The sequence below is a fragment of the Somniosus microcephalus genome, chromosome 23 (genome assembly GCF_052327205.1).
Source record: "Somniosus microcephalus isolate GS21.2 chromosome 23, FLI_Smic_1.0, whole genome shotgun sequence".
NCBI classification, from domain to species: domain Eukaryota; kingdom Metazoa; phylum Chordata; class Chondrichthyes; order Squaliformes; family Somniosidae; genus Somniosus; species Somniosus microcephalus.
The window spans coordinates 18,999,919-19,026,149 of NC_141009.1; the positions used below are offsets into that span (position 1 = coordinate 18,999,919).

General features: G+C 47.8%; 1 protein-coding gene across 1 annotated transcript in view; it reads left to right on the forward strand.

Moving 5' to 3' along the window:
* Positions 1–26,231, forward strand: part of stom (stomatin) — a 57,338-nt gene that overhangs the window by 25,330 nt on the left and 5,777 nt on the right. The window contains exons 4-6 of the mRNA XM_085965545.1: positions 8,097–8,179; positions 8,331–8,534; positions 13,394–13,528. Coding sequence (XP_085821671.1) covers positions 8,097–8,179; positions 8,331–8,534; positions 13,394–13,528 — 422 coding nt within the window. The remainder of the gene's footprint in view (positions 1–8,096; positions 8,180–8,330; positions 8,535–13,393; positions 13,529–26,231) is intronic.

Sequence of the window (26,231 nt, forward strand, 5' to 3'; positions counted from 1 at the left end):
AAGAAGGCAGCTCACCACCACCTCCTCGAGGGCAATTGGGGATGGGCAATAAATGCTGGCCCTGCCAGCGACACCCACATCACATAAAAATTTGTTTTAATTAAAACATTTAGAAACTAGACTGTGATCTCTCTCTCTCCTCTCACTCAATTCAATTCAATTCAATTCAAATGCTTTATTGGCATGAAAGTTTACAGAGAGCCATATTGCCAAAGCTTACATAGCAAAAAGGTACAGTTTTCCAACATTCTGTAGGTGTCAATCGATTTGACATTTGTTGGTTACATACAATATTACTTTTAAACAATATTAATTTTAAACAGTCTTTGTACTTCATTTGGTACGTTCAATATTAATTTTAAACAGTCTTAATTTTAAACAGTCCTCAGGTTGTGACATGTTGTTACATATTTGGCCCCAAGGTATGGTCTGTCTCCTTCTCCTAGGACTAATCTCAATTTTGACAGGTCATCCAATTCCTTGAAATCTGGGGTTGTTTGGCTTAGCTTGTTGAATAATATGTTTCTTGATGTGTTGAATTTTTCGCATTTTAGGAGGAAATGCATCTCTGTTTCAACCTCGCCGGCCAGACATTGATCGCATATTCTATTCTCTCTAGGCTGCCAGGATTTCTTGTATCTGCCTTTTTCAATTTCCAGTTGGTGGTCGCTTAGTCTGTACCTGGTGAGGGTCTGTCTCTGTTTTGTGTCTCTCTCTCTCTCTCCTCTCTCTCTCTTCTCACACTCTCTCTCTTCCCCTCTCTCTCTCTCTCTCTCCTCTCTCTCACTCTCTCTCTCTCCTCTCACTCTCTCTCCTCTCTCTTCCTCTCACTCTCTCTCTCTCTCTCTCTCTCTTCCTCTCTCTCTCTTCCCCTCTCTCTCTCTCCTCTCTCTCACACTCTCTCTCTCACTCCTCTCACTCTCTCTCTCTCCTCTCTCTCTCTCTCTCTCTCTCTCCTCTCTCTCTTCCTCTCTCTCTCTCTCTCTCCTCTCTCTCACTCTCTCTTCCTCTCACTCTCTCTCTCCTCTCTCTCTCTCACTCTCACTCTCTCTCTCTCTCTCTCTCTCTCTCACTCTCTCTTCCTCTCTCTCTTCCTCTCACTCTCTCTTCCTCTCACTCTCTCTTCCTCTCACTCTCTCTCTCTCTCCTCTCACTCTCTCTTCCTCTCACTCTCTCTCTCTCTCCTCTCACTCTCTCTTCCTCTCACTCACTCTCCTCTCACTCTCTCTTCCTCTCACTCTCTCTCTCTCTCTCACTCTCCTCTCACTCACTCTCCTCTCACTCTCTCTCTCTCACTCTCTCTTCCTCTCACTCTTTCTCCTCCTCTCACTCTTTCTCCTCTCTCTTCCTCTCACTCTCTCTCCTCTCACTCTCACTCTCTCTTCCTCTCTCTCTCTCTCCTCTCACTCTCACTCTCTCTTCCTCTCTCTTCCTCTCTCTCTCCTCTCACTCTCACTCTCTCTTCCTCTCACTCTCTCTTCCTCTCACTCTCTCTCTTTCTCCTCTCTCTTCCTCTCACTCTCTCTTCCCCTCTCCTCTCACTCTCTCTTCCTCTCTCTCTCCTCTCACTCTCACTCTCTCTTCCTCTCTCCTCTCACTCTCACTCTCTCTTCCTCTCTCTCTCTCTTCCTCTCACTCTCTCTTCCTCTCACTCTCTCTCCTCTCACTCTCACTCTCTCTCACTCTCTCTCCTTACTCTCTCTTCCTCTCACTCTCTCTTCCTCTCACTCTCTCTCCTCTCACTCTCACTCTCTCTCCTCTCACTCTCACTCTCTCTCACTCTCTCTTCCTCTCACTCTCTCTCACTCTCTCTTCCTCTCACTCTCTCTCCTCTCACTCTCACTCTCTCTCACTCTCTCTCCTCACTCTCTCTTCCTCTCACTCTCTCTTCCTCTCACTCTCTCTCCTCTCACTCTCACTCTCTCTCACTCTCTCTTCCTCTCACTCTCTCTCCTCTCACTCGCTCTCACTCGCTCTCACTCTCTCTCCTCTCACTCTCACTCTCTCTCACTCTCACTCTCTCTCACTCTCTCTTCCTCTCACTCTCTCCTCACTCTCTCTTCCTCTCACTCTCTCTTCCTCTCACTCTCTCTTCCTCTCACTCTCTCTCTTTCTCCTCTCTCTTCCTCTCACTCTCTCTTCCTCTCACTCTCTCTCCTCTCACTCTCACTCTCTCTTCCTCTCTCTCTCCTCTCACTCTCACTCTCTCTTCCTCTCTCTCTCTCTTCCTCTCTCTCACTCTCTCTTCCTCTCTCTCTCCTCTCACTCTCACTCTCTCTTCCTCTCTCTCTCTCTCACTCTCACTCTCTCTCACTCTCTCTTCCTCTCACTCTCACTCTCTCTCACTCTCGCTTCCTCTCACTCTCTCTTCCTCTCACTCTCTCTTCCTCTCACTCTCTCTTCCTCTCACTCTCTCTTCCTCTCTCTCTCTCCTCTCACTCTCACTCTCTCTCACTCTCTCTCCTCTCACTCTCACTCTCTCTCACTCTCTCTCCTCTCACTCTCTCTCCTCTCACTCTCGCTTCCTCTCACTCTCTCTTCCTCTCACTCTCTCTCCTCTCTCTCCTCTCACACTCTCTTCCTCTCACTCTCTCTCCTCTCACTCTCTCTTCCTCTCACTCTCTCTCCTCTCACTCTCTCTTCCTCTCTCTCTCTCTCCTCTCACTCTCTCTCCTCTCACTCTCTCTCCTCTCACTCTCTCTTCCTCTCACTCTCTCTCCTCTCACTCTCTCTTCCTCTCTCTCTCTCTCCTCTCACTCTCTCTCCTCTCACTCTCTCTTCCTCTCACTCTCTCTTCCTCTCACTCTCTCTTCCTCTCACTCTCGCTTCCTCTCACTCTCTCTTCCTCTCACTCTCTCTTCCTCTCACTCTCTCTTCCTCTCACTCTCGCTTCCTCTCACTCTCGCTTCCTCTCACTCTCGCTTCCTCTCACTCTCGCTTCCTCTCACTCTCGCTTCCTCTCACTCTCTCTTCGCCCCCCAGTCATGGTAACTTGCCTTTTTCTAAAGTATATCAGGAACTGTACAATTTAGCAGAGGGTTTCGTGGAAGCAGCAGTGATGTTGGATCTGATTTTTGGTTTTGAGTAAAGAGGATAGATGAATTTGTGTAGTATTTTAAAAATTTGCAGTGGTCTGGCCAGCAATAATCCAACCCCGCCAAGCTATCTGTGCGGAAAGTCATGGTGGTTGGGTTTGCAAGCAACCGCAGGCACATCAGTAGTAAACTTCTTCATTGCCTCGGCATCTTTTTAATGTAAAATGGTAACCTTGTACTGACATACACATCCGATATTCTAACATTTGAAATGAAGCAATGCGGGCTGAAATAAGCGGAAGATGGCGTCAGTAACCTAGAGCTCCATGCATCCTAATCGGAGCAGGTTTGCCAGCTAAACCCAGACACTGGTTAATAATGCACTGCCGGATATCTCTGATCTGTGGAGGTTAGTGAACATTTCATGGGGGGGGGGGGGGATATCTCTGATCTGTGGAGGTTAGTGAACATTTCATGGGGGGGGGGGGGGAAGGAGGGGAGCTGTTTTCACCGGGCGCGATGCTTTGTCATTGAGCTGTAAATTGATGTCTGTTTTCGATGGTTTGTTATACAAAGATTCACTCTCCATATAAAACTGCCAGGTTGCTCCCAAGTGATCTTAAGCTATAAAAATGCATCTTGGAGCATCATTGTCTTGAATTGAAAGCCTACTGTTAATTATTGTCAATAGGATACGGTGCAGCAAATAGATTAGTACAATAAATCTCGACTGGCGTGGAGTTATCCTTCAATCACTCTTGGAAGATTTTTCATCATCTTTCTGCTGCTGGCTGGGACAGCCTCACTGCTCATGGTGCAAGTGGAGCTTGAAACCTGGAGATATTTTTCATATCTTTGTTTTATTTTAAATGTTCCTTGTCTGGGGCGGGGAGGGGGCAGCGGTTCTGGATAAAAGTAGTTTACTTGAAGTTTTAATTGATTTCTGATATGGTTATGGGACTTTGTATATTGTGGTGTTATTTAGTGTTAAAGGGGGCAGCAGTCTTTCTCTCTCTCTCTCTCTCTCTCTCTCTCTCTCTCTCTCTCTCTCTCTCTCTCTTTCCCCCCCACCCCTTTGGAAACATTCATGATGCAGACAATGTGGTTCCAGATTCCATGACCTAATTATCTGGTGGGTGTTGGATGCCGGCAGCCTGCCCTGCTGCTCCGCAATCAGCTGAGCGCTGGTGTGTGTGGATTTCAGAGTGCTCTGGCCTTAGTGACGAGCGTTCAGAATCGATTCCAGTCAGAAACTGTGCAGCAGTGCAGGAAAACCCTCCTGTCATGCTTAACTTTCACAGGGTGCTGAATATCTTTTTTTGTTTAAGCAGTTTTCGTAACGCAAAGCTTGTGTCTCGAACGTTGACTGAAAAGGATTTTTTTCTTCAGTTCCTAATGTGGGAAATTCCAAGAGACCGTTTTGAAGTGGCTCTTTAGTTCCTGTGAAGCTACAGATAACAATTGTAGTTCAAAAATATGCAGGCTTCAAAATGCATTTTTATTTTGAGCAGAAATTCTGCAGTGTCCAAAGGGTTTGATTTGGATAGCAAAATACTGCGGATGCTGGAAATCTGAAATAACAGAAAACGCTGGAAAAACTCAGCAGGCCAGGCAACATCCGTGGAGAGAGAAACAGAGTTAATGTTTCAGGTCGTAACCTCCTGAAGAAGGGTTTCGACCTGAAACGTTGACTCTATTTCTCTCTCCACGGATGTTGCCTGGCCTGCTGAGTTTTTCCAGCGTCTTCTGTTGTTATTTTGGTTTGATTTGGATCTGCCTCCACCCCCCCCGCCCCCTCTCCCTCTCCCTGCATTTGTTGGCTCCACCTAGGCTCGCCTCTTATGCCAAAAGCGAAAGGAGGCAGTTTGACTGAGATCTCCCATCAGTTCCTCCTTTTGGTCTGGACTTGTGGGCGACTATGAAGTAATGAAGAGGTATCCCTTCCTTGTACTGTTGGCTGCAGAAGGCTTTTGTCTCTGGGAGCAGGACTTCAAAGACTCTGATCTGACGGGAGACCCTATATTTGAACAGCAAGAATTCCCTCCCATTGGAAGGACTTGTATGCAGGAAAATCTTGTCCTTTTTGTGATTTTTGGCGGGGGGGTGGGGGATGTATATATTTTGAAACCTTTATTTCACTCAAGATTGGCCTCTCACTTCCCCCCCACTATAAGGGGAAAATTGGGGCAGGGGGAGGAAGACACATGCCTTAAAAGACACATGACGCCCCCCCAACCCCCCAACCTCTTGTCCGAGCTGTACAATTGAATCTGAAAATACGGCATCGGGGACCTAGAGCTGGGTGTAAATGAAGAACTTGTAACTGAAACTGTAAAAGGAGGATTCTCTTTATGCCAACCCAAGCATTTGCCTGAAGGCACGTTGCTATTCAATCACGAGACACATTTGAACTACCTAAAAATAGACAGTTGGAATGAGATGTCCCCAAGATCTCTCGAAGTTATGAAACAGCCACATTATTACAGGGGGGGGGTGGGGGGTGTGGGGGTGAGGAGATAGAAGAAGCTTGCTATTCCATTTAGATAGCTAGGTAATGAATGCGCTGCCTGGAAGGGTGGTGAAAATAGATTGAATAGTAACTTTCCAAAGGGAACTGGATATATACTTGAAGAGGAAGTATTTGCAGTGCTATGGGGAAAGAGCAGGGGGAGTGGGACTCATTGGCGAGCTCTTTCAAAGAGCCGGCACAGGCACGATGGGCTGAATGGCCTCCTTCTGTGCTGTATCATTCTACGATAGTCCAGAACGTTAAGTATTGCCTAAGAGTTAGAAATGAGTAACATGCAAGCTAATAATCTTTGACAACTCATTGGAATATGGATTGGGCTGCACATCGGCCTATGTAGATACAGTAAATCTTTGTATTTTGTAACTTCAAAAGTTATTATAAAGTTAAACAATTTTTTTTTTACAAATGTGCTACTTCATTGAGTGCCTGATCGAGGACAAGTCTTTGTGACATCCAGAAATCTTTTCCATAGGGGCACTCTGGGAGTTGTAGCCCTCTGTTGTCTTATGCTGCTTAACAAGTGCGAGGAGACCATGGACTTCTTTGTCTCTAAGATTGAGATCATCTGTTCAGCTGCCTCTGCCACTGCCCTCCCTTCCCCTAGCCCACTGGGCCAAACTTCCTCTAAGGATCCACCCTGCCGTAGCCCCGAACTCTCACCTTTTCTCTAGTTTCTCTCCTATCTTCCCTCATGCCCTCACTGAGCTCACCTTGTCCATGAGACCCACTTCCTGCTCCCTCGACCCTATTCCTACTAAACTGCTGACCACCCAACTTCCCTTCCTGGCTCCCATGTTAGCTGATACTGTTAATGTTTCTCTCTCATCGGGTAATGCCCCCCTGCCCTTCAAATCTGCCGTCATCATCAACCCTCTCCTCAAAAAACCAACCTTGACCCCTCCATCCTTGTAAACTACCGGCCCATCTCCAACCTCCCTTTCCTCTCAAGTCCTTGAACGTGCTGTTGCCTCCCAAATCCACGCCCATCTTTTCCGGAACTCCATATTTGAATCCCTCCAATCCAGTATCTGCTCCGGCCATAGTACCGAAACGTCTCTTATCAAAGTCACAAATGACATCCTTTGTGACTGCAGCAGTGAAAAACTGTTGCTCCTCGTCCTTCTCGACCTATCTGCAGCCTTTGACAGGGTTGACCACACCATCCTCCTCCACTTGTCTGGATGAGCAGAAATTTCCTCCAACTAAATATTGGGAAGACCGAAGCCATTGTCTTCGGTCCCGGCCACAAACACCGTTCCCTAGCCACAGACTCCATAACTGTCTGAGGCTGAACCAGACTGTTCACAAACTTGGTGTCTTATTGGACCCCGAGATGAGCTTCCGACCACATATCCGCATCGTCGTCAAGAGCACCTCCGTAACATCGCCCAACTCCACCCCTGCCTCCGCTCATCCGCTGCTAAAACCCTCATCCATGCCCTTGTTACCTCTAGACTTGACTATTCTAACACACACCTGACCGGCCTCCCATCGTCTATCCTCCGTAAACTTAAGGTCATCCAAAACTCTGTTGCCCGTATCCTAACTCGCACCAAGTCCTGTTCACCCATCATCCCTGTGTTCCCTGACCGACATTGGCTCCCGGTTGAGCAGCACCTCGATTTAAAAAAAGAAAATTAACCTCTCATCCTTGTTTTCAAATCCCTCCATGGCCTCGCCCCTCCCTATCTCTCGAACCACCTCCTGCCCTACAACCCTCTGAGATCTCTGCGCTCCTCCAATTTTGGCCTCTTGCGCATCTCTATTCGATTTTAATCGCTCCACTATTAGCGGCCACGCCTTCAGCTGCCTAGGCCCTAAGCTCCGGAATTCCCTCTCTAAACCTCTCCGCCTCTCTACCTCTCTTTCCTCCTTTAAGACGCTCTTTAAAAGCTACCTCTTTGACCACGCTTTTGGTCACCTGCCCTAATATCTCTTTTTGTGGCTGGGTGTCAAATTTTGTTGGAGAATGCTCCTGTGAAGCGCTTCGCGACGTTTTACTATGTTAAAGGCGCTATATAATCGCAAGTTGTTGCGTCGATTACGAGCGAGAAGTGTTGCAGGCTGTCTGTTTATAGCTGCCTTGTATTTGGCGCTGTACGTGTGTAATGAGACTTACTGGAGGAGGGGACATTCTTAGTGTTGTAAAAATAGTTTTGAGTTCAGTTGGAGAAGGAATGTGTCTAGCTGCCAGAACATTTTATTTTATTTGAGAACTAAAAATGCAAACATTATTAAGTTGTCTATGGTACTTGTCTTGTAACGTGTAGGGGTGGTTATGTACACCATAGCCTTTAAAGACCAGTAAAACTGGCGCAGTGCGCACTGTAACTGGATAAAATATTTTTACCTGCATGAATGATCAAAACATGGACATTATAAAACAATTTGAGGACGTCCATGCTAATTACAGTGGAACTTGCTGTAATTTATACACTCGAGTCTAACACCATGTAAATCTTTTTTTGTTTAATGTGCATCAGTTTCTGTAACTATTCTGAGTTTTCCTCCCCTCTCCTTTTTGACTGCAGGGTTGTTCTTTGTCTTGCCCTGTACTGACTCCTTTGTTAAAGTGGATATGAGAACTATTTCGTTTGACATTCCACCTCAAGAGGTAAGGCGTATAAACATTCAGTGTTATAAAAGATAAAATAAAAAAAAATAAAAAAATAAAAAATACTAAAAAATACACTGTTGCTTCAGATTAACTCATATTCTCCACCTTGCCCAATACCTTGACTGCCTTTGTTTTTTTTTGGTTTTAGATTCTCACCAAGGACTCTGTGACTGTCAGCGTTGACGGAGTTGTGTATTACCGTGTTCAGAATGCAATACTCGCTGTTGCAAATATCACCAACGCAGACTCCGCCACCCGCCTCTTGGCACAGACCACATTAAGAAATGTACTTGGGACAAAGAATCTGTCTCAGATTCTGTCAGACCGGGAGGAAATCGCACATAGCATGCAGGTGAGTACCGGAGCCCTCTTTCAATGCTAGCCGCTTGTTTTTGTTGCATAGATTTTACAGCACAGGCCATTGATCCATGCTGACATTTATGCTCCACACGAGCCTCCTGCCCACCGAAATAACAACAGAAAATGCTGGAAAAACTCAGCAGGCCAGGCAACATCCGTGGAGAGAGAAATAGAGTCAACGTTTCGGGTCGAAACCCTTCGTCAAGACTGAAAAAGCACAGGAAATGAAACAGATTAAAAGGCCAGTTTGGGGGCTGGGAAATGGGGATGAGAGAACAAAAGAGAAGTGAAGAGACATTAAGAGGTATTCAAAACCAGACGAGATGGTGATAGGACTAGTAAAGAGACAAAAGGTGGCTCTAGATGAGGTGTGAAATGCGCTGGCAGAATGAGAGACAGTTGCCATGTGGGAGAGAAAGAAAGGGGGAAGGGCACAAAACAAAGGTGTGGATAAAAAATATACATAAAAATGTAATGGGGGCCGAGGTTATGATCTGAAATTGTTGAACTCGATATTGAGTCCAGAAGGCTGTAAAGTGCCTAATCGGAAGACGAGGTGCTGTTCCTCGAGCTTACGCTGGGTTTCCGTGGAACAATGTAAGAACCCGAGTACGGTGAGGTCCGAGTGGGAATGGGGCGGTGAATTAAAATGCCAGGCGACCGGAAGCTCGGGGTCACCCTTACGGACTGAACGGAAGTGTTCCGCAAAGCGGTCACCCAATCTGCGTTTGGTCTCCCCAATGTAGAGGAGACTGCATCGTGAGCAGCGAATACAGTGTACTAGCTTGCCAGAAGTACAAGTAAATCGCTGTTTCACCTGGAAGGGGTGTTTGGGGCCCTGGACAATGGAAAGGGGGGAGGCATAAGGGCAGGTGTTGCATGGGAAGGTGCCGGGCGAAGGGGAAGGGGTGCTGGGGGTGATAGAGGAGTGGACTAGGGTGCCTCCTGCCCACCTTACGGTCATCTAAACTTTTCAACATATCCTTCTGTTCCTTACTCCCACATGCTTTTGTAGATTTGGCTTTGTTATTTGTGCACATTATTTTTTTGGGTGGTGGGGGGGCGGGGGGAGGTTTAGTCCTGTTCAGATTTGTTTTTAAACATGCAATAAAGCCTTTGGTTAATCATTTAGTCTTGGGTGTTGTGCAAAAAAAAAAAAAAGCACATAATCAAATCCAAATACTGAATGGTGCCAAAGTGCAGTTGTGTCAAACAGCTAAGTATATAGCGTAGAGTGTGTGACTGGCTCACACTTGCGCATACATCTGTGCATTTTAAATAGTTGGCCTGAAACTAGTTGAATTAGATATTTGTTCCCAGTTGTGACTTTGCTTTTCAAGCCACTTTTTAAGTGATTTGGTGGGAGAGAATTCCAGATTCATAGAAACATAGAAGATAGGAGCAGGAGTAGGCCATTCGGCCCTTCGAGCCTGCTCCGCCATTCAACGAGATCATGGCTGATCATCCAACCCCTAGCACCCGGTCCCTACACCGACAGCCATCCCACCCAAGCCCTATCCCCGTAACCCCGTAACCCCACGTATTTAATTCCCCCCTAACACTAAGGGTCAATTTTTTATCATGGCCAATCAACCTAACCCGCACATCTTTGGACTGTGGGAGGAAACCGGAGCACCCGGAGGAAACCCACGCAAACACGGGGAGAATGTGCAAACTCCACACAGACAGTCACCCGAGGCCGGATTTGAACCCGGGTCCCTGGCGCTGTGAGGCAACAGTGCTAACCACTATGCCACCGTGCTGCCTTTTAATCACTGCTATCCTCTGTATGAAAGTGTACTCCTTGATTTCACTCCTAAATGGCCTAGCACTAATTTTAAGATGTTCCTCTGTGTCTACCCTATTGAATCCCTTTATCATTCTAAACGCCTCAGTTTGATAACCTCTTAACCTTCTAAACTCAATGGAGTACAAGCCAAGTTTATGCAGCCTGTCCTCGTAATTTAACCCTTTAATCTCTAGTATCATTCTGGTAAATCAGTGCTGTACCTCTTCCAAGGCTAGTTAGTGCATCTTTCCTGAGGTTTGCTGCCCAAAGATGAGTGCAGTACTCCAGATGGGCTCTGTACAACTGAAGCGTCACTTCCTCAGTTTTTGTATTCCAACCCCTTTGAGATGAAGGCCAACATTCCATTAGCCTTTCTGATTTACTTTTTGTACCCTGTGGACTAGCTTTTAGTCATTTGAGTACGCAGACACCTAAATCCCTTTGCTCCTCCACAGCTCCTAGTTGCTCATCATTTTAAATAATTCCGATCTATCTTTCTTTGATCCAGAGTGGATGACCTCACACTTCCCCCCCCCACCCACCACATTAAACTCCATCTGCCATAGTTTTGTCCATTCACTTTGTCTGTGTCCCTTAGTAGCTTTCTGTTGCCATCCTGTGCCTCCTAATTTGATGTAATCGGCAAATTTGGATACACAACTCTCTCTCTTCCTTCATCCAAGTCCTCCAATATGTTTGGTGAAAATCTGATGCCATGCAAGTGCAGGAAGAATAGGGCAGCACGTGGGGCCATGTGATTTCAGCTTCAGCATCTAGACTTGGCAGCTACATGAAGCAATTTTTGCGATTGGAAAATCATTAGAATCATAGAAAATTACAGCACAGAAGGAGGCCATTCGGCCCGTCGTGCCTGTGCCGGCTCTTTGAAAGAGCAGTCGTGCTTAATCCCACATTCCCCCCGCTTTTTGTCCGTAACCCTGTAAGTACTTGTCCAACTCCCTTTTAAAATTATTTATGGAATCGGCTTCCACCGCCTTTTCAGGCAGAGCATTCCAGATCCCAACAACTCTTGAGTGGAAATTTTTTTTTTCCTCATCTCCCCTCTAGATCTTTCGCCAATGATTTTGAATCCACGACCTCCAGTTATTGGCCCACTCGCCAGAGGGAATATTTTTTACTCTATCCTAACCTCTCATCATCTTGAAAACCTCCTACTAGGTCACCTCTTAACCTTCTCTGTTCCAAGGAGAACAGTCCTAACTTTTCCAGCCTCTCCTCATAACTGAAGTCCCTCATTCCTGGTAAACCTCCTCTGTACCCTTTCCAAGGCCTTTCCATCTTTCCTGAAGTGTGGTGCCTGGAATTGTCCACAACACTCCAGCTGAGGCCTAACCAGTGATTTATAAAGTTCTAGCATGACCGCTTTGCTTTTATATTCTAAACCCAAGTAACCACTTTATCAACTTGCCCTGCCACCTTTTTAAGGTTTTGTGTATATGGACACCAAGGTGTCTCTGCTGATCTACACGTTTCAAAATCGTGCCATTTATAGTATATTGTCTTTCCAAAGTGCATCACTTTGCACTACTCCACATTGAACTCCGTCTGCCATGCTTCTGCCAATTTCACCATCCTGTCTGTCATCCTGAAACCTATAACTATCCTCACCATGATCATCTACTTTGCCAAGTTTCGTATCATCTGCAAACTTTATAATGCTGTTCCCTACGCCCGAGACTAGGTCGTTTATAAAAACTGCAGAGAGCAATGGACCCAAAACTGACCCTTGGGGAACACTACTGCAAACCACCTCCCAGTCTGAAAAACATCCTGAAAATCATGACTTTCCAAAGTTTGATCTGAATCATTAAAGTATCATCAAGAACAGCACCTCATCTTTCGATTAGGCACTTTACAGCCCTCTGGACTCAACATTGAGTTCAACAATTTCAAACTATAACCCCTGCCCCCATTTTTCATGCTGTATGATTTTGCCATTCCCATTTGCAACATTTTATCTTTCCTGCCTCTTACAAAAGCACAGATTGTTCCTTCAATTCCCCCGCGCCCCCCCCCCCCCCCCGGTCTCTGCACCTGCTTAATATGTTACATTTCCAGCTTTTTCCAGTTCCGATGAAGGGTCCCAGACCTGAAACGTTAACTCTGTTTCTCTCTCCACGGATGCTGCCTGACCACCTGAGTTTTCCCAGCATTTTCTGTTTTTAATTTCCGCAGGATATAGACAGACTGGTGAAAATGAGAGAAACATGGCAGATGAAATTTAACAGAGAATTGTGAAGTGAAGCATTTTGATAGGAAGAATGAGGAGGGACACTGTAAACGCAATGGCATTGGAGGCAGTTCAGAGACGATTCACTAGGTTAATTCCAGAGATGAGGGGGTTGACTTATGAGGAAAGGTTGAGCAGGCTGGGCCTATACTCATTGGAATTTAGAAGAATGAGAGGTGATCTTATTGAAACATATATAAGATATTGAGGGGGCCTCGACAAGGTAGATGCAGAGAGGATGTTTCCCCTCATGGGGAAATCTAGAACGCGGGGGCACAGTTTTAGAATAAAGGGTCGCCCTTTTTAGAATCGAGATGAGGAGGAATTTCTTCTCTGAGGGTCGTAAATCTGTGGAATTCTCTGCCTCAGAGAGCCGTGGAGGCTGGGTCATTAAATACATTTAAGATGGAGATAGACAGATTTGTGCAAGATAAGGGAGTGAAGGATTATGGGGAGCGGGCGGGGAAGTGGCTTTGAGCCCTAGATCAGTCATGATCTCATTGAATGGCGGAGCAGGCTCGAGGGGCCAAATGGCCTATTCCTGCTCCTATTTCTTATGTTCAATACTCCAGTTGTGGCCTAACCAGTGCTTTTTAATGGTTCAGCATAACTTCTCTACTTTTGTACTCAGTACCTCTATTTATGAAGCCCAAGATCACATATGCTTTGCTAACTAACCACTCTCTCGATATGTCCCGCCACCTTCAGGGACCTATGCACATTAACTCTATTAGTGATGTATCTCTCCAGTCTCCAAAGGCGATACTGTAGCTTTCGGTCCTGGTAAACTCACGGCTTAACATTTTCACAGACAACGCTCGATGTTGCAACGGATGAATGGGGAATTAAGGTTGAGCGCGTGGAGATCAAAGACGTGAAGCTACCTGTCCAACTCCAGAGAGCGATGGCAGCTGAGGCGGAGGCGTCGAGGGAGGCCAGAGCCAAGGTAAGCAAAACGAAAGGCAACGCTTAAAGAGGAGCGACACCAAAGTGCTTCAGGTGGCCGAATGATCGGGAGTATTTTTTTTTGAGTTTAGCTCTTTTTTGTTGAAATCAGCGCTCTGGATTTAGCCAGGCCACAGATGTTCATTTTCAGCCAGGATCTTTCTCATCCAGTGTAGCTTCTAAACCGCAGTCACATTACTTCTCCTGTTTTAAAAGAAATAAAATAAAAGCTTGACAGCAAAGCAAAACAAACAAGAATACCAATCAGCATATCAGTTAATTTTTGTTCAATCTTGTCTAAATTGTGAAGTGTGTTCGTTACACTGGGAATTGGTGCAAGTTGGTCATTTTTCCTCTTGCTACAAATGCTGCTGCATTAGAAATACTGCGTTTGGAGGCCCAGTTTTCTCCTTGGGATCAGCAAATCTATTTTGACAGGCGAAGGCTTCTTTGAGCAAGGTTACTTGATAGGATTATCATATACCTGTATTGACTGATCTGGGACTATCTTGTATCTATATTAGCTGATCTGTTGTTGCCCCCAATCATTAGGTGGAGGGGAATCCGTTCCGATATTTCTCGGAGTGCATGCATCCCACGTAGCCATTTAAGTTTTTTGATCTGTTTAAAGGAACACGAGCGCTTGAGTTCTTCCGCTGCTCCCGGGGCTGGGCGCGGTCCCCCGGAGCTGGGATGAGGTCTCCCGGGGCTGGGCGCAGTCTCCCGGGGCTGGGCGCGCTGTCCCGGGGCTGGGCGCGCTGTCCCGGAGCTGGGTGAGGTCCCCCGGAGCTGGGATGAGGTCCCCCGGGGCTGGGCGCGCTCTCCCGGGGCTGGGCGCGGTCCCCCGGAGCTGGGATGAGGTCTCCCGGGGCTGGGCGCGCTCTCCCGGGGCTGGGCGCAATCTCCCGGGGCTGGGCGCGCTGTCCCGGGGCTGGGCACGCTGTCCCGGAGCTGGGTGAGGTCTCTTTTCGCCTCCAGTGCATTTGGACTTTGCTCAGTGAGAGTCGAGAATATTTGGAATACTTGGGTTGGGGCTATTGGGAGTTTTTCTTTTACACAAAAGGCTGCCTTGGGTTGCCAGAATTAGATGCTCTGAAGCAGCTCCTCGTCCAAAGTGGATCTTAACTGGGGTGCAGTCATCAGAACTATAAACATTTCTGTATCGAGTATTTCCCCAATGGAGAATTTGTTCTGCTGTAGATTATACAGAATGGAAAAACTGGTAAATCATTAAATGTTGGCTGCAACCTTTGAGTGTTTTATTAGCTGTTACGTCATTGGAAAAATTGACGTTGTGACTCCCACTTGCACATTTGGTGGATCGTATTAAGGGCAATCAATTGGGTTTTGTGTTAAATCCAAGTTGCCTCTCATTTAAAAATGCTGTATCTGAAATCGGGAGGCACGTGCCTTTAGGTGTGGTGCTTACAGTAAGTGATGAGGTTCCTGGCGTTCATTCCAGCATTTACAGTAAGTGATGAGGTTCCTGGCGTTCATTCCAGCATCTTGCAGGATATAACCACAAACAGTAACCTGCAACTTATAAAGTGTCTTTTTAATGAATAAAACATCGGAATTGCTAGACGAAAGAAGATCAAGGTCCATCTAGTTCGCTCTCTACCATCCTGGTGGTCATGTGGTACAACGATAATGGGCTTGTTGACTAATTCTAGCAATCAATCTCTATCAATGAGTCTACAACAGATCCGGACACGAGGCGAGGAAATCTCCAGTGGTGGAGAGCTTTGGGAACCACTGGTCCAAAGTCACATGTTCCTCCCGAGCTCGCTACACTCACCACACGTCATGTCTCAGGTTACCCACCTACTGCATCCCGAAATATTGGCCCGTATTTTGCGACCCCCCACAGGTGTGTATGAGCTGTGTACGCACCCATAGGGGCCTCGCAAGTGCCGGTTTCAGGTATGCGAAGCGCATGCGCTAAAACCCGGTACTTCCGATCTGTCAAGAATCCTCTTGACAGATCATCCGCTTGCCCGGGAGATGAGCCTCTGCGGGGGGAGAGTTCCGCTTTCTGCACAACCTCCGCCCGCTGAAAACCTTAAAAAATCTTACGCCTGGTAAAAGCAGACATAAGGCCTGCTTTTACCAGCATAAGAGTTTTAAAAAGTTTTTTAAAAAATAAAAAAATTCACTCATTTATAATTGAAAAATACTTTTTTTTTAAAAAGGTAAGTTTATTTTTTAGCCCTGTAAAAAACGTTAATTATTTTTTTCAAATAATTAAATTTTTGTTTAAAATATTTAATTTAATGTAATTTTAACTCATTTTAAATACGTGATTAAAAAAAATGTATTTAATGTTTTAGTGTGTTTTTTGAGTGATCCCCATTCATACTTTTGACGGGTCTACGCGGAGAGACCTGTCACAAGTGTGAAAGGGGATTCCCTTCTTTGATTGGCCCACGTGATCCCAGGGACGCTTGCGAACCGCCTGAGCCTCTGCGCACGCAGACCAGGAGAGGCCCCGGATCGGAAATCTCGGGACCTACGGAGCCAGCGGGTAAGTTCCTAGATTTTATTTCCAGATCGGAGACACCGCCCGTAGGAAGCCGAGCAGTTTTTTTTTTTACGTCTCAAAGTGCTTTATTTTTTAAAAAGCCACAAATAAGAACCTGGAGTAATGGGAGAAGGATTAGGGGAGGTGACCAAAAGCACGATTGAAGAGGTATTTTTTCACACCCACAGCCGCTAGTGTGAGAGCCGTGGCTCGGGGGGAGCTGAGGAGTGTGGTGGCACCAGAGTGGACAAGGGAATTTTTTTTTTAAACAATGTTAATGGAGGAAGTGCCACAAGATTCCCTCCATTGAACAGGCATTTGTTTTTGACGCGTCATAGCACTCCCATCATGTCCGCGGGACATCTCGCAACATTTCACACCCAGCGATGTACTTTTTCAAGCATAGTTACTGTTGTACAGGAAACTCTCGATTTACCAGCACCTAAATAACTGGAAATCTCTGTTAACCGGCAAAATTCAGGAGTAGGTTCAGGTAAGTTTTACTTCATATTAGTGGCCGTTCCTGGATCTGTGTCTGTGCAACCGGGGTTCCTGCACCTGTTGCTGAGCAACAGGGACGCTTGGATCCTGTGGCCGGGGTTACTGCACCTGTTGCTAAGCAACAGGGAAGCTTGGATTTGTTGCTGTGTACAGAGCTCTCGTACCTTTTACTATACCTCTCTGTAATCTGGGCATTTTGATAAACCGGCTCCACGCTGGTCCCGTCGGTGCCGGATAAGAAAGAGTTTCCTGTATTGACAAACACAGCAGCCCATTTCTGCAAAGCAGGGTCCCACGCAGAACAAATGAGATGAATGATCAGTTGATGTTTCTGCTAGTGGAGATTGAGGGAGGGCTGTTGGCTGGGATGCTGAGAGCACCCTGCTTTTCGAAAAGTCCCATGGAATATTTTTGGCCCACCTGAATGATGTGATTGAATACGCCATACCCACTGCCTGAGCGCAGCACAGCATCAGCCGAGATTAGGTGTTCTAGCCTCGGAGTGAGGCCTGAACCCATAACCTTGTGACTCGGGTGAGTGTATTACTAGCTAAGCAAAGCAAAGCTGGCACCGGGGGCTTTATGTAAAGCTCTAATTCTTGTCCACCCCCGCCCCACCCTAGAAGGGGATTGAGTCCTAGCTGCAGTTTGGCTCGCCAGTTGGCCATTTTTTGTATGAGATTGTTGGCAGGAGATTCAACTACCAAGTCATCATAACTGAGCATCTTCTGTGCATATTGGAGTGACAATCCTGGCCATTTTTTTCTTCCCTCCCTCCCCCCCCCCCACACCCCCTTTCTAAAGCGGGGGTTCTGAGATCATTTGTCGCCTGCCTACAGCTATTTAGCCAAGATTGGCTAACTCAGCACAGACTGCAATCAAACCCAAGCCCTTCCTAGTCTCATGGTCCAACGACTGACGAGATAAGCTGTGCCATCGAAGAACTTCTGTAATTTCTGATATCTTTAAGTTATAACTTGCACCATTAAAAAATAATAATAATAAAGTATTGCTTTGTTTTTTGAGTAAAGCCACAGGTTCTGGTTGATCAATGTCTTTTTTTTAATTGAGATTTTTGCATGAGAGGTTGTTTCTGAAATAAGGTATTGGTTTTAAATGTCATCTCCATTCACTTGGAAGTGTTTGTGTTTAAGATGCCTTTTGGTCAACAATTGCTGATCTAAATCTTTACGATATACACACACACACACCACTGGATAATAAAGCATTTCATGCGAGCTAGATAAGCAATGTGACTGTCAGGCGTGACATTCAAGTGTCCTAAGGTGACTTGCAGTAACCAAGTGCTGTCGCCGACGGCCTTATGAGAGACGCTTGTATTGGGTGAACATAGATTCTGGAGCCTTGCTCGTGGTCTGGCACTTGGCAATGGTTTAATAATTTACCTGTGTAACTTTTTTTTAAATTTGTTTATGGGATGTGGGTGTCACTGGCAAGGCCAGCATTTATTGCCCATCCCTAGTTGTCCTTGAGAAGGTGGTGGTGAGCCGCCTTCTTGAACCGCTGCAGTCCGTGTGGTGAAGGTACTCCCACAGTGCTGTTAGGGAGAGAGTTCCAGGATTTTGACCCAGCGACGATGAAGGATCGGCGATATACTTCCAAGTCAGGATGGTGTGTGACTTGGAGGGGAACTTGGAGGTGGTGGTGTTCCCATGAGCCTGCTGCCCTTGTCCTTCTAGGTGGAAGAGGTCGCGGGTTTGGGAGGTGCTGCCGAAGAAGCCTTGGCGAGTTGCTGCAGTGCATCTTGTAGATGGTACACACTGTAGCCACAATTGTACACGACAAAATAGAATTGATCTATCCTGGCATTGAGATTTATAAATAGCACAGTAGAGTAGAAACGTTTATACTTACTGAACCGTTAGAGCCAATACGGCATCACTGATTTTTCTTTTTGGTACAAGTGGCTTAAAACCAGTTCAAACAGGCAGCACAATGTGTGTTGTGCCTACACCCCTCCCTGTTTCTTTTTGTTCAGACTAAGAGATGATTATGAAAGATTTGATGTTTGGCCAGTGTTGGCACATTAGATGCACCGAATGCTTGAAGTCTCCAGCTGAGTATTTTATTAGCTCCAGTTGAATAGAATCAGTTCTTGTGAAACACAACATCTGAAACATTAACACAGTAGCAAAATACTGCGGATGCTGGAAATCTGAAATAACAACAGAAAATGCTGGAAACACTCAGCAGGTCAGGCAGCATCGAGGAGAGAGAAACAGAGTTAACGTTTCTTTGAGTCGGGGACAATTTGTCAGAACTAGTCCTGACGAAGGGTCCCTGACTCGAAACGTTGATTCTGTTTCTCTCTCCTCGATGCTGCCTGACCTGCTGAGTGTTTCCAGCATTTTCTGTTGTTATGTCTGAAACATTGGCCCAGAACTTGGTGTCGGGGGCTTGCCGCGCATGCAAGCCCCCGATGTGCACTTACCCGGCGCGCCGACATCTGAAACTTGGCCCGCAGTGGATTTCCTGTCAGTGGCCCGGTTCTGATGTCGGCGCGCTGTGCTAACCTGACCCAGCGGCGTAGTTAGTGCGATGTGCCGGCTGGGATCAGGTGAGCACTGTTCAGCCAATCAGGCGAGGGGAAACTTCATTCATAAGTTTGAGAGTAAGAACTGTCAAACTCATGAGAAGTACTGCACCCCAAAACACTACTTAAACTTTAAATAAAATTTTAAAAAACACCCCAATCATTAAATTAAGTATAAATAAGTTTAAAAAATAATTTAAACAATTTTTTTTTGAAAAAAATAAATTTTTAATAAAAATGGTCTAAAACTAAACTTACCTTATTGTAGATTCTTTGAAATAATAATCCTGTGGGGAAAAAAAAATTCTAAATTGCACTAAAACACCACTTACCTGTAAAAATAAATACTTACGTGTGCTTTTTACAAGCGTAAAGACCGGAGGTCTTTACACATGCGCAAATCCCCCAAAACAGAGGAAATCCAAGACGCACGCGCTGCCCCCTACAGCGCACGCGCTAGCCTCTTCACCTCTTGGGTTAGAGGAGAGGAAATGCCGGTTTTCAGCGCATGCGCTGTGCATGCTGAAAAGCGGCATTTCCTCCGGCCAGACGCGTGAGTACCCCTTCCGTACTCATGCGTTTGGGGAGGAATTACTGCCCCAATAACTTGTCCTGGCTCATTACAGAAGCTGCCTGATTTTTGTACTTTTATATATGGCGTTGGTTAGAATGCCGTCCTTTCACCTTTGACTTGGGCGTGCACTCTGACCTTTTTTGTTCCATAGCCTGCGTCAAGGATCCAAAGTCAGGTGAGGTGGGCAGTCCCAGCATACTTCCTGGAGGGCACAAGTCTGCAGCAGGAAACCGCTGCTAGTTCGGCACTGAATTGACAGGCTCTCTGAGGCCAGGAATGCTCCTGTTGGGAGTAGAAATGTCAGACTAATGCAGTCGGGGTGGCGCTTGTGAAGTTGAGGATTCGGGAATGTTGGCGGAGATGGTGGTGGGCAGGGTCTGGGTCTAACCCGGGCGTGGCCAGCAGACGTGTGAAAAGTGATCCATTTGCCAGCAGATATCTCCGTTTGAACAGTGCAGACAATTGAATATTTTATACCAGTCTCTCTCCTCTCTTGCTCTTTTCTTTTCTGTCCTTTTAATACTCCATGAATTTTGTAATTTTGGAAATCCCCTTGCAGCGAGGCTAGTTTAAAGTAACTTCCATTGATTGAAATAACTGCTTTTTAAAAAAAATTGTTTTTAATTCCCCATTTCAGTATTTGGCAGCCTTCCACTTGCTGTGTGTGTGGGAAGTACTCCGGCCATTGCCAAGTCCATGAGAAAATGTTTTGCATTTTTTTAATGTTGCGACCTCAGGTGGTCTAGTGTATTCGAACAGATGTATTAACAGCACAGAAAGAGGCCATTCAGCCCAACAGGTCCATGCCGGTGTTTATGTTCCACAAGAGCCTCCTCCCACTCTATCGAACCCCATCAATATATCCTTCTATTCCTTTCCTCATGTGCTTATCTAGCTTCCCCTTAAATGCATCTATGTTATTCGCCTCAACTACTCCTTGTGGTAGCGAGTTCCACACTCTAACCACCCTCTGGGCAAAGAAGTTTCTCCTGAATTCCCTATTGAATTTATTCGTGACTCTCATATTTATGGCCCCTAGTTCTGGTCTCGCCTGCAAGTTGAAATATCTTATCAGACTTTTTCATAATCTTAAAGACTTCTATCAGGTCATCCCTCAGTCTCTTTTTTTCAAGATAAAAGAGTCACTGCCTGTTCAATCTTTCCTGATAGGTACAGCCTCTCCGTTCTGGTATCGTTCTAGTAAATCTTTTTTGCACCTTCTCCAGTGCCTCTATATCCTTTTTATAATATGGAGACCAGAACTGTTTGGTTAGATCACACTTGGAGCACTGCAATGTTCTATATAAGTTTAACATTACTTCTCTGCTTTTCAATTCTATCCCGCTAGAAATGAACCCAAGTGCTTAGTTTGCTTTTCTATGGCCTTATTAACCTGATTTTACTGATTTGTGTATCTGTACCCCCCCAGATCCCTCTGCTCCTCTACCCAATTCAGACACTTATTTTCCAAGGAGTATGTGGCCTCTTTATTGTTCCTACCAAAATGTACCACCTCACACTTGCCTATATTGAAGTTCATTTGCCAATTACAAGCCCATTCTGGAAGTTTATTGATGTCTTTCTGTATTTTGTCGCAGTGCTCCTCTGTATTAACTACCCACCCCGATTTGGTGTTGTTCGCTAGGGGGAGACTTTATCAGAACTGTGTCTTGCATTGGTTGTGACCTTCCAAAATTCTCTAGATTCTAGAACGGTTCCCGCGGATTGGCAGGTAGCAAATGTAACCCCGCTATTCAAGAAAAGAGGGAGAGAGAAAATGGGGACCTTCAGGCCAGTTAGCCTGACATCAGCCATCAGGAAAATGCTGGCATCCATTGTTAAGGAAATGGTATCAGGGCACTAAAATCATAATCTGATTAGGCAGAGTCAGCATGGTTTTATTAAAGGGTTAGAGTTTTTTTAGGATGTAACTAGCAGGGTAGATAAAGAAGAACCAGTCGATGTAATGTATTTGAATTTCCAAAAGGCCTTCGATAAGGTGCCATACGTAAGATAAGGGCTCATGGCGTTAGGGGTAATATAGTAGCATGGATAGAGGATTGGTTAACGGACAGAAAACAGAGAGTAGGGATAAACCGGTCATTCTCAGGTTGGCAGGCTGTAACTAGTGGGGTGCCGCAAGAATCCATGCTGGGGCCTCAGCTATTCACAATCTATATTAATGATTTGGGTGAAGGGACCGAATGTAATATATCCAAGTTTGCTGACGATACAAAGCTAGGTCGGACAGTAAGCTGTGAGGAGGACACAGAGTCTGCAAAGGGATATAGACAGGTTAAGTGAGTGGGCAGTAAGGTGGCAGATGGAGTATAATGCGGGGAAATGTGAGGTTATTCACTTTGGTCAGAAGAATAGAAAAACGGATTCTTTTTTTTAAATGGTGAGAAACTTTTAAATGTTTGGTGTTCAGAGAGATTTGGATGTCCTCGTACAAGAAACATAAAGTTAGCATGCAGGTACAGAAAGCAATTAGGAACGCAAATGGCATGTTGGCCTTTATTGCAAGGGGGCTGGAGTACAAGGGCCTTGGTGAGACCACACCTGGAGTACTGTGCACAGTTTTGGTCTCCCTATCTAAGGAAGGATATACTTGCTTTGGCGGTGCAACAAAGGTTCAATAGCTTGATTCCTGGGATGAGAGGGTTGTCCTATAGAGTCATAGGCCTAGAAATTCAGTTGCTTGCGCCAGCCGTTAGCGCCTTAAGAGAAGTGAATTTCGGGCGCTATGCGTGTAGCGTCCGGGCGCAGCGCGATCTGCGCCTCGCCCCAAATTAAGTAGACATTTAGCGCCGGCGCAGTTTAGCGCGTGCTCACCTGCGCGCGCAGAAAATGACGTCATATCCTCGTGCAACGCCCTTTGCGCGCCCCGATCCAGAACTTCAGTGGGACCGCCCCATTGTGCGGCCGGCGGCCCGCGCGCTTGTTTAGTGGAACGCAACAGAGCCGACGCGGGCCCCGGGGAGCGTAAATTAAAGGGCACTTACCCTGCACTATAAAGGGCAGGCATTTTGCAGCAAACACTCTTGTGCAACGGATTTCTGGAGAGAGACCAAGGAAGACAGCTTTCTGGTTTGGGCCAACACTAGCTCAGGTATTTTTGGCTTCAGGCCAGAGCGTTGCAAGTGGCCTCTTGGATATTTGACTGTTTGGCAGCATATTATGGGGGCTGCATGGGGTGCCAACGCTGAGTTTCAGCGTCATGTCTGTAGGGCTCGCAGACGCGGTGTGAGAGGGGCAGCCCTGGCTAGACGCAGAGGGGGCAACAGGCGTCGGCAACATAGGCCTTACCCAGTCAGGGCATACCGCCAGCAGCGCTCCTACCTCAACATGAGTGGCGCGCGATGTGTAAAAAGGCTGAGATTCCGAAAGGAGGTGGTTGCAGAGATCTGCCATCTGCTTCACAGAGATCTGCGTCCAAAGCTCAGGAGCAGGACGTCTCTGTCGGTGGAGGCGAAGGTGACGGTGGCCTTGAACTTCTATGCCACCGGCTCCTTCCAATCCGCTGCTGGGGACATTGCTAACATATCCCAGTTCGCCGTGCATTGCTGCATCCGCCAGGTGACCGATGCCCTTTTCAGAAGGAGACGCCAATTCATCTCCTTCCCCATGGCCCTGGAGAGGCAGCATCAGCGTGCACTGGGATTTGCAAGATTCGCGGCCTTCCCCTTGGTGCAGGGCGCCATTGACTGTACGCATGTGGCTTTGCGGGCACCTGTGGAGCATGCCGAGGATTACCGCAACCGGAAGGGCTACCATTCCCTCAATATGCAGCTGGTGTGTGACCACAAGCAGCGCATCCTAGCTGTCAATGCCCACTTTCCAGGCAGCAGCCACGATGCCTTTATCCTGCGGCAGACAACTGTGCGTGACATGTTCGAGGCACAGCCTCCCCCAAGAGGATGGCTTCTCGGGGACAAAGGCTATCCTTTGTGTACCTGGCTCATGACCCCGCTCCGCGCGCCCAGGACCCCTGCTGAAGAGGCATACAACGAGAGTCATCAAGCGAGCAGGAACATAATCGAGCAAACAATTGGCGTCCTCAAGCAGCGGTTCCGCTGCCTGGATCGTTCCGGCGGATCTCTGCAGTATTCCCCGGACCGAGTGTCCCAATTCGTCGTTGTTTGCTGCATGCTGCACAACCTGGCTCTCCGCAGGACTCAGGCACTGCCACCTCACGTTGGACCACCACCTCAGGAGGAGGAGCAGGAGGAGCATGAGGAGGAGGAGCAGGAGGAGGAGGAGTACCATCCCAGGAGGGAGCGAGAAGGTCCAAGGGCTGTCCATCGGCAGCTTATTGAACGTCCCTTCTAAGCCCCCTGTCAGGGAATGCCTTGTGGCCATGAAGGAACATGAACGCAGCCGCTCCGCAAGCCCTCAGCCGGCGAAGGCAACAAACACTTACAGCAACAAACATGGACACTCTGAATAAAGAGAAATCTTTATTTTAGACCAATGAAACCCCTTCCCACATGAAACCCAGAAACATTCAACGGCCCCAAAAAACAGTACATCAAATGACTCACTCCCACAACCTGGGGAGGAATAACTGAACATTTGTTCAAAAATGGCCTTCATCCTCGGCCTTAACCCAAAAAACATCCCCAGAAACAAAACAACCATCCCCAAAAGAAACATAGGCATCGCCATATAAAATAACACTTGGCCACACCGTCTACTTATTGGGCCGCGAGGGCGAGACCTTGTCGAGCCTTTTGGGGCCCCTGCCCGGCCTGCTGCTCCTCCGCAAGCTCTGCCCAGTGGCTGCTGCGAGGCTGGGGAAAGGCTCCTGAGGGTCAGATGTCCTTCCGGCAGATGCCCTTGGGGGGCGGCCTAGACGGGGTTTGCCCCTCGAGGGGCCGGCTGGTGATTGGCGCAGCTGTGCCTGGCCAACATCATTCGCAGCCGCTTGCCGTTGAGGCGCCACTGGGGGAGTGGCGGTGACGGCTGGAGGAATGTGTGCAATCTGGCGGATGGTCGGCCCTGGCTGGTGATGTGGCACTCTGGCACTCGCCCGGGCCCGCACTGCAGCATGCGCACCAATCTGCCGAAGGGCAGCCCGCTGTGCTGCTGCAGCGCGGCGGGTGTCCAGGTGATGCCTGGCTGACGCAGCGCGTGTGGCAGCAGTCAGTGCCCCTGTTGCCCTGGTCTGCGACCGCAACAGAGCAGCCACTGTCTGGACGGCATCACTGATCAGCCGGCCACTCGCGGCATGTGAGGCCCCGAACTCGCGCACACTACTAGCCAGGGACTCGATGGCCTCAGGCATCCGTGCCACTACCCCCATCAGCTCAGTGTGCTGGCGATCCGAATCCTGGGCCATTTGATCGAGGTGGCGCGCCTCCTCTGAGTTGAACGTGGCCGGACTGGAGTCCGGACTCTCCCGCTGGGGAGCAGGGGGCAGAGCTGGCCGACCCTTGCCACGTTGCCGGCGGCGACTGGGCCCAGCAACTGCACTCCCCTCCGATCCTTCCCCCCTCTGGGGGGAAGGCCGCGGACCAACCGCAGCCCTCCTGGGTTGCTGGACGCCACTGGTCCCAGCAGCTCCACTCCCCTCCGACACTTCCTCCAGGCTCTCCTCCAGGGAAGATGTGTCCACTACTTCGGCATCTGCAGCCACACCTGACTGCTGCCCTGATGGTCCGCCTTCCTGTTCCTCCTCCTCCTCCTCCTCGGAGGGGCTGTCACTGGCAGCTTCAGGGAGCTCCTCGTCACCAGCTGAAAGCAGGAAGGCACAAGAGTAGCTTTAGAGTGAGGAGAGGGCGTCAGCGAGGGAGGCATGACTGGTGGCATTCAGCGCATTGGTCGGACAATGGCAAAGGAGGTAGATCGGATGCGCAAGTGCGACGAGAGAGGTCCAAAAGGTGATGTCCATACCATTGTGGCCCAGAAGAGGGTCGGCATCTCCACAGGCGACGGGCACAATCACCCGGGGTCCCATGAGGCGACTCATGCGCTCCTCCAGGGGAGTGAGCTCCTGGATCTGGGGGCGGCCTCCCCCGGTCTGCTCCTGGTGCCTTCGGTTGTTGGCAAGTTTTGCCTGCAAGAGAAAGGACGGCCTGTAAGTACGGTGTGTAGCCCTGATGTGGTGTGCGCTGCCTCCCATGGTGGAATAGCTTGGCCAGTGTGTAGCCCTGATGTGGTGTGCGCTGCCTCCCATGGTGGAATAGCTTGGCCAGTGTGTAGCCCTGATGTGGTGTGCACTGCCTCCCATGGTGTAAAGTGCAGAATGTGCAATTGATGTTCATGACTGTCCCATAGCTGCTGACTGAGGGCTGGCCATTAGGGCTTTCAGGTCCTTTTGCCCATCATGTCAGGTGTACATGCAAGGATGAGGAGGAGACTGGGAAGGGTACTCACCCTGACAATCCTGGTCAGGTCATTAAACTTCTTCCGGCATTGGACATTGTCCCTGGGGGCATCGCCGGTGGCCGACACCCAGCGGGCGACCTCCCTCCAGGCTTTCCTATAGACGCTGGTGGGAGGCTTCCTGCCAGTGTCCGGGAACAAGATGTGCTGTCTCTTCTCCAAGGCCC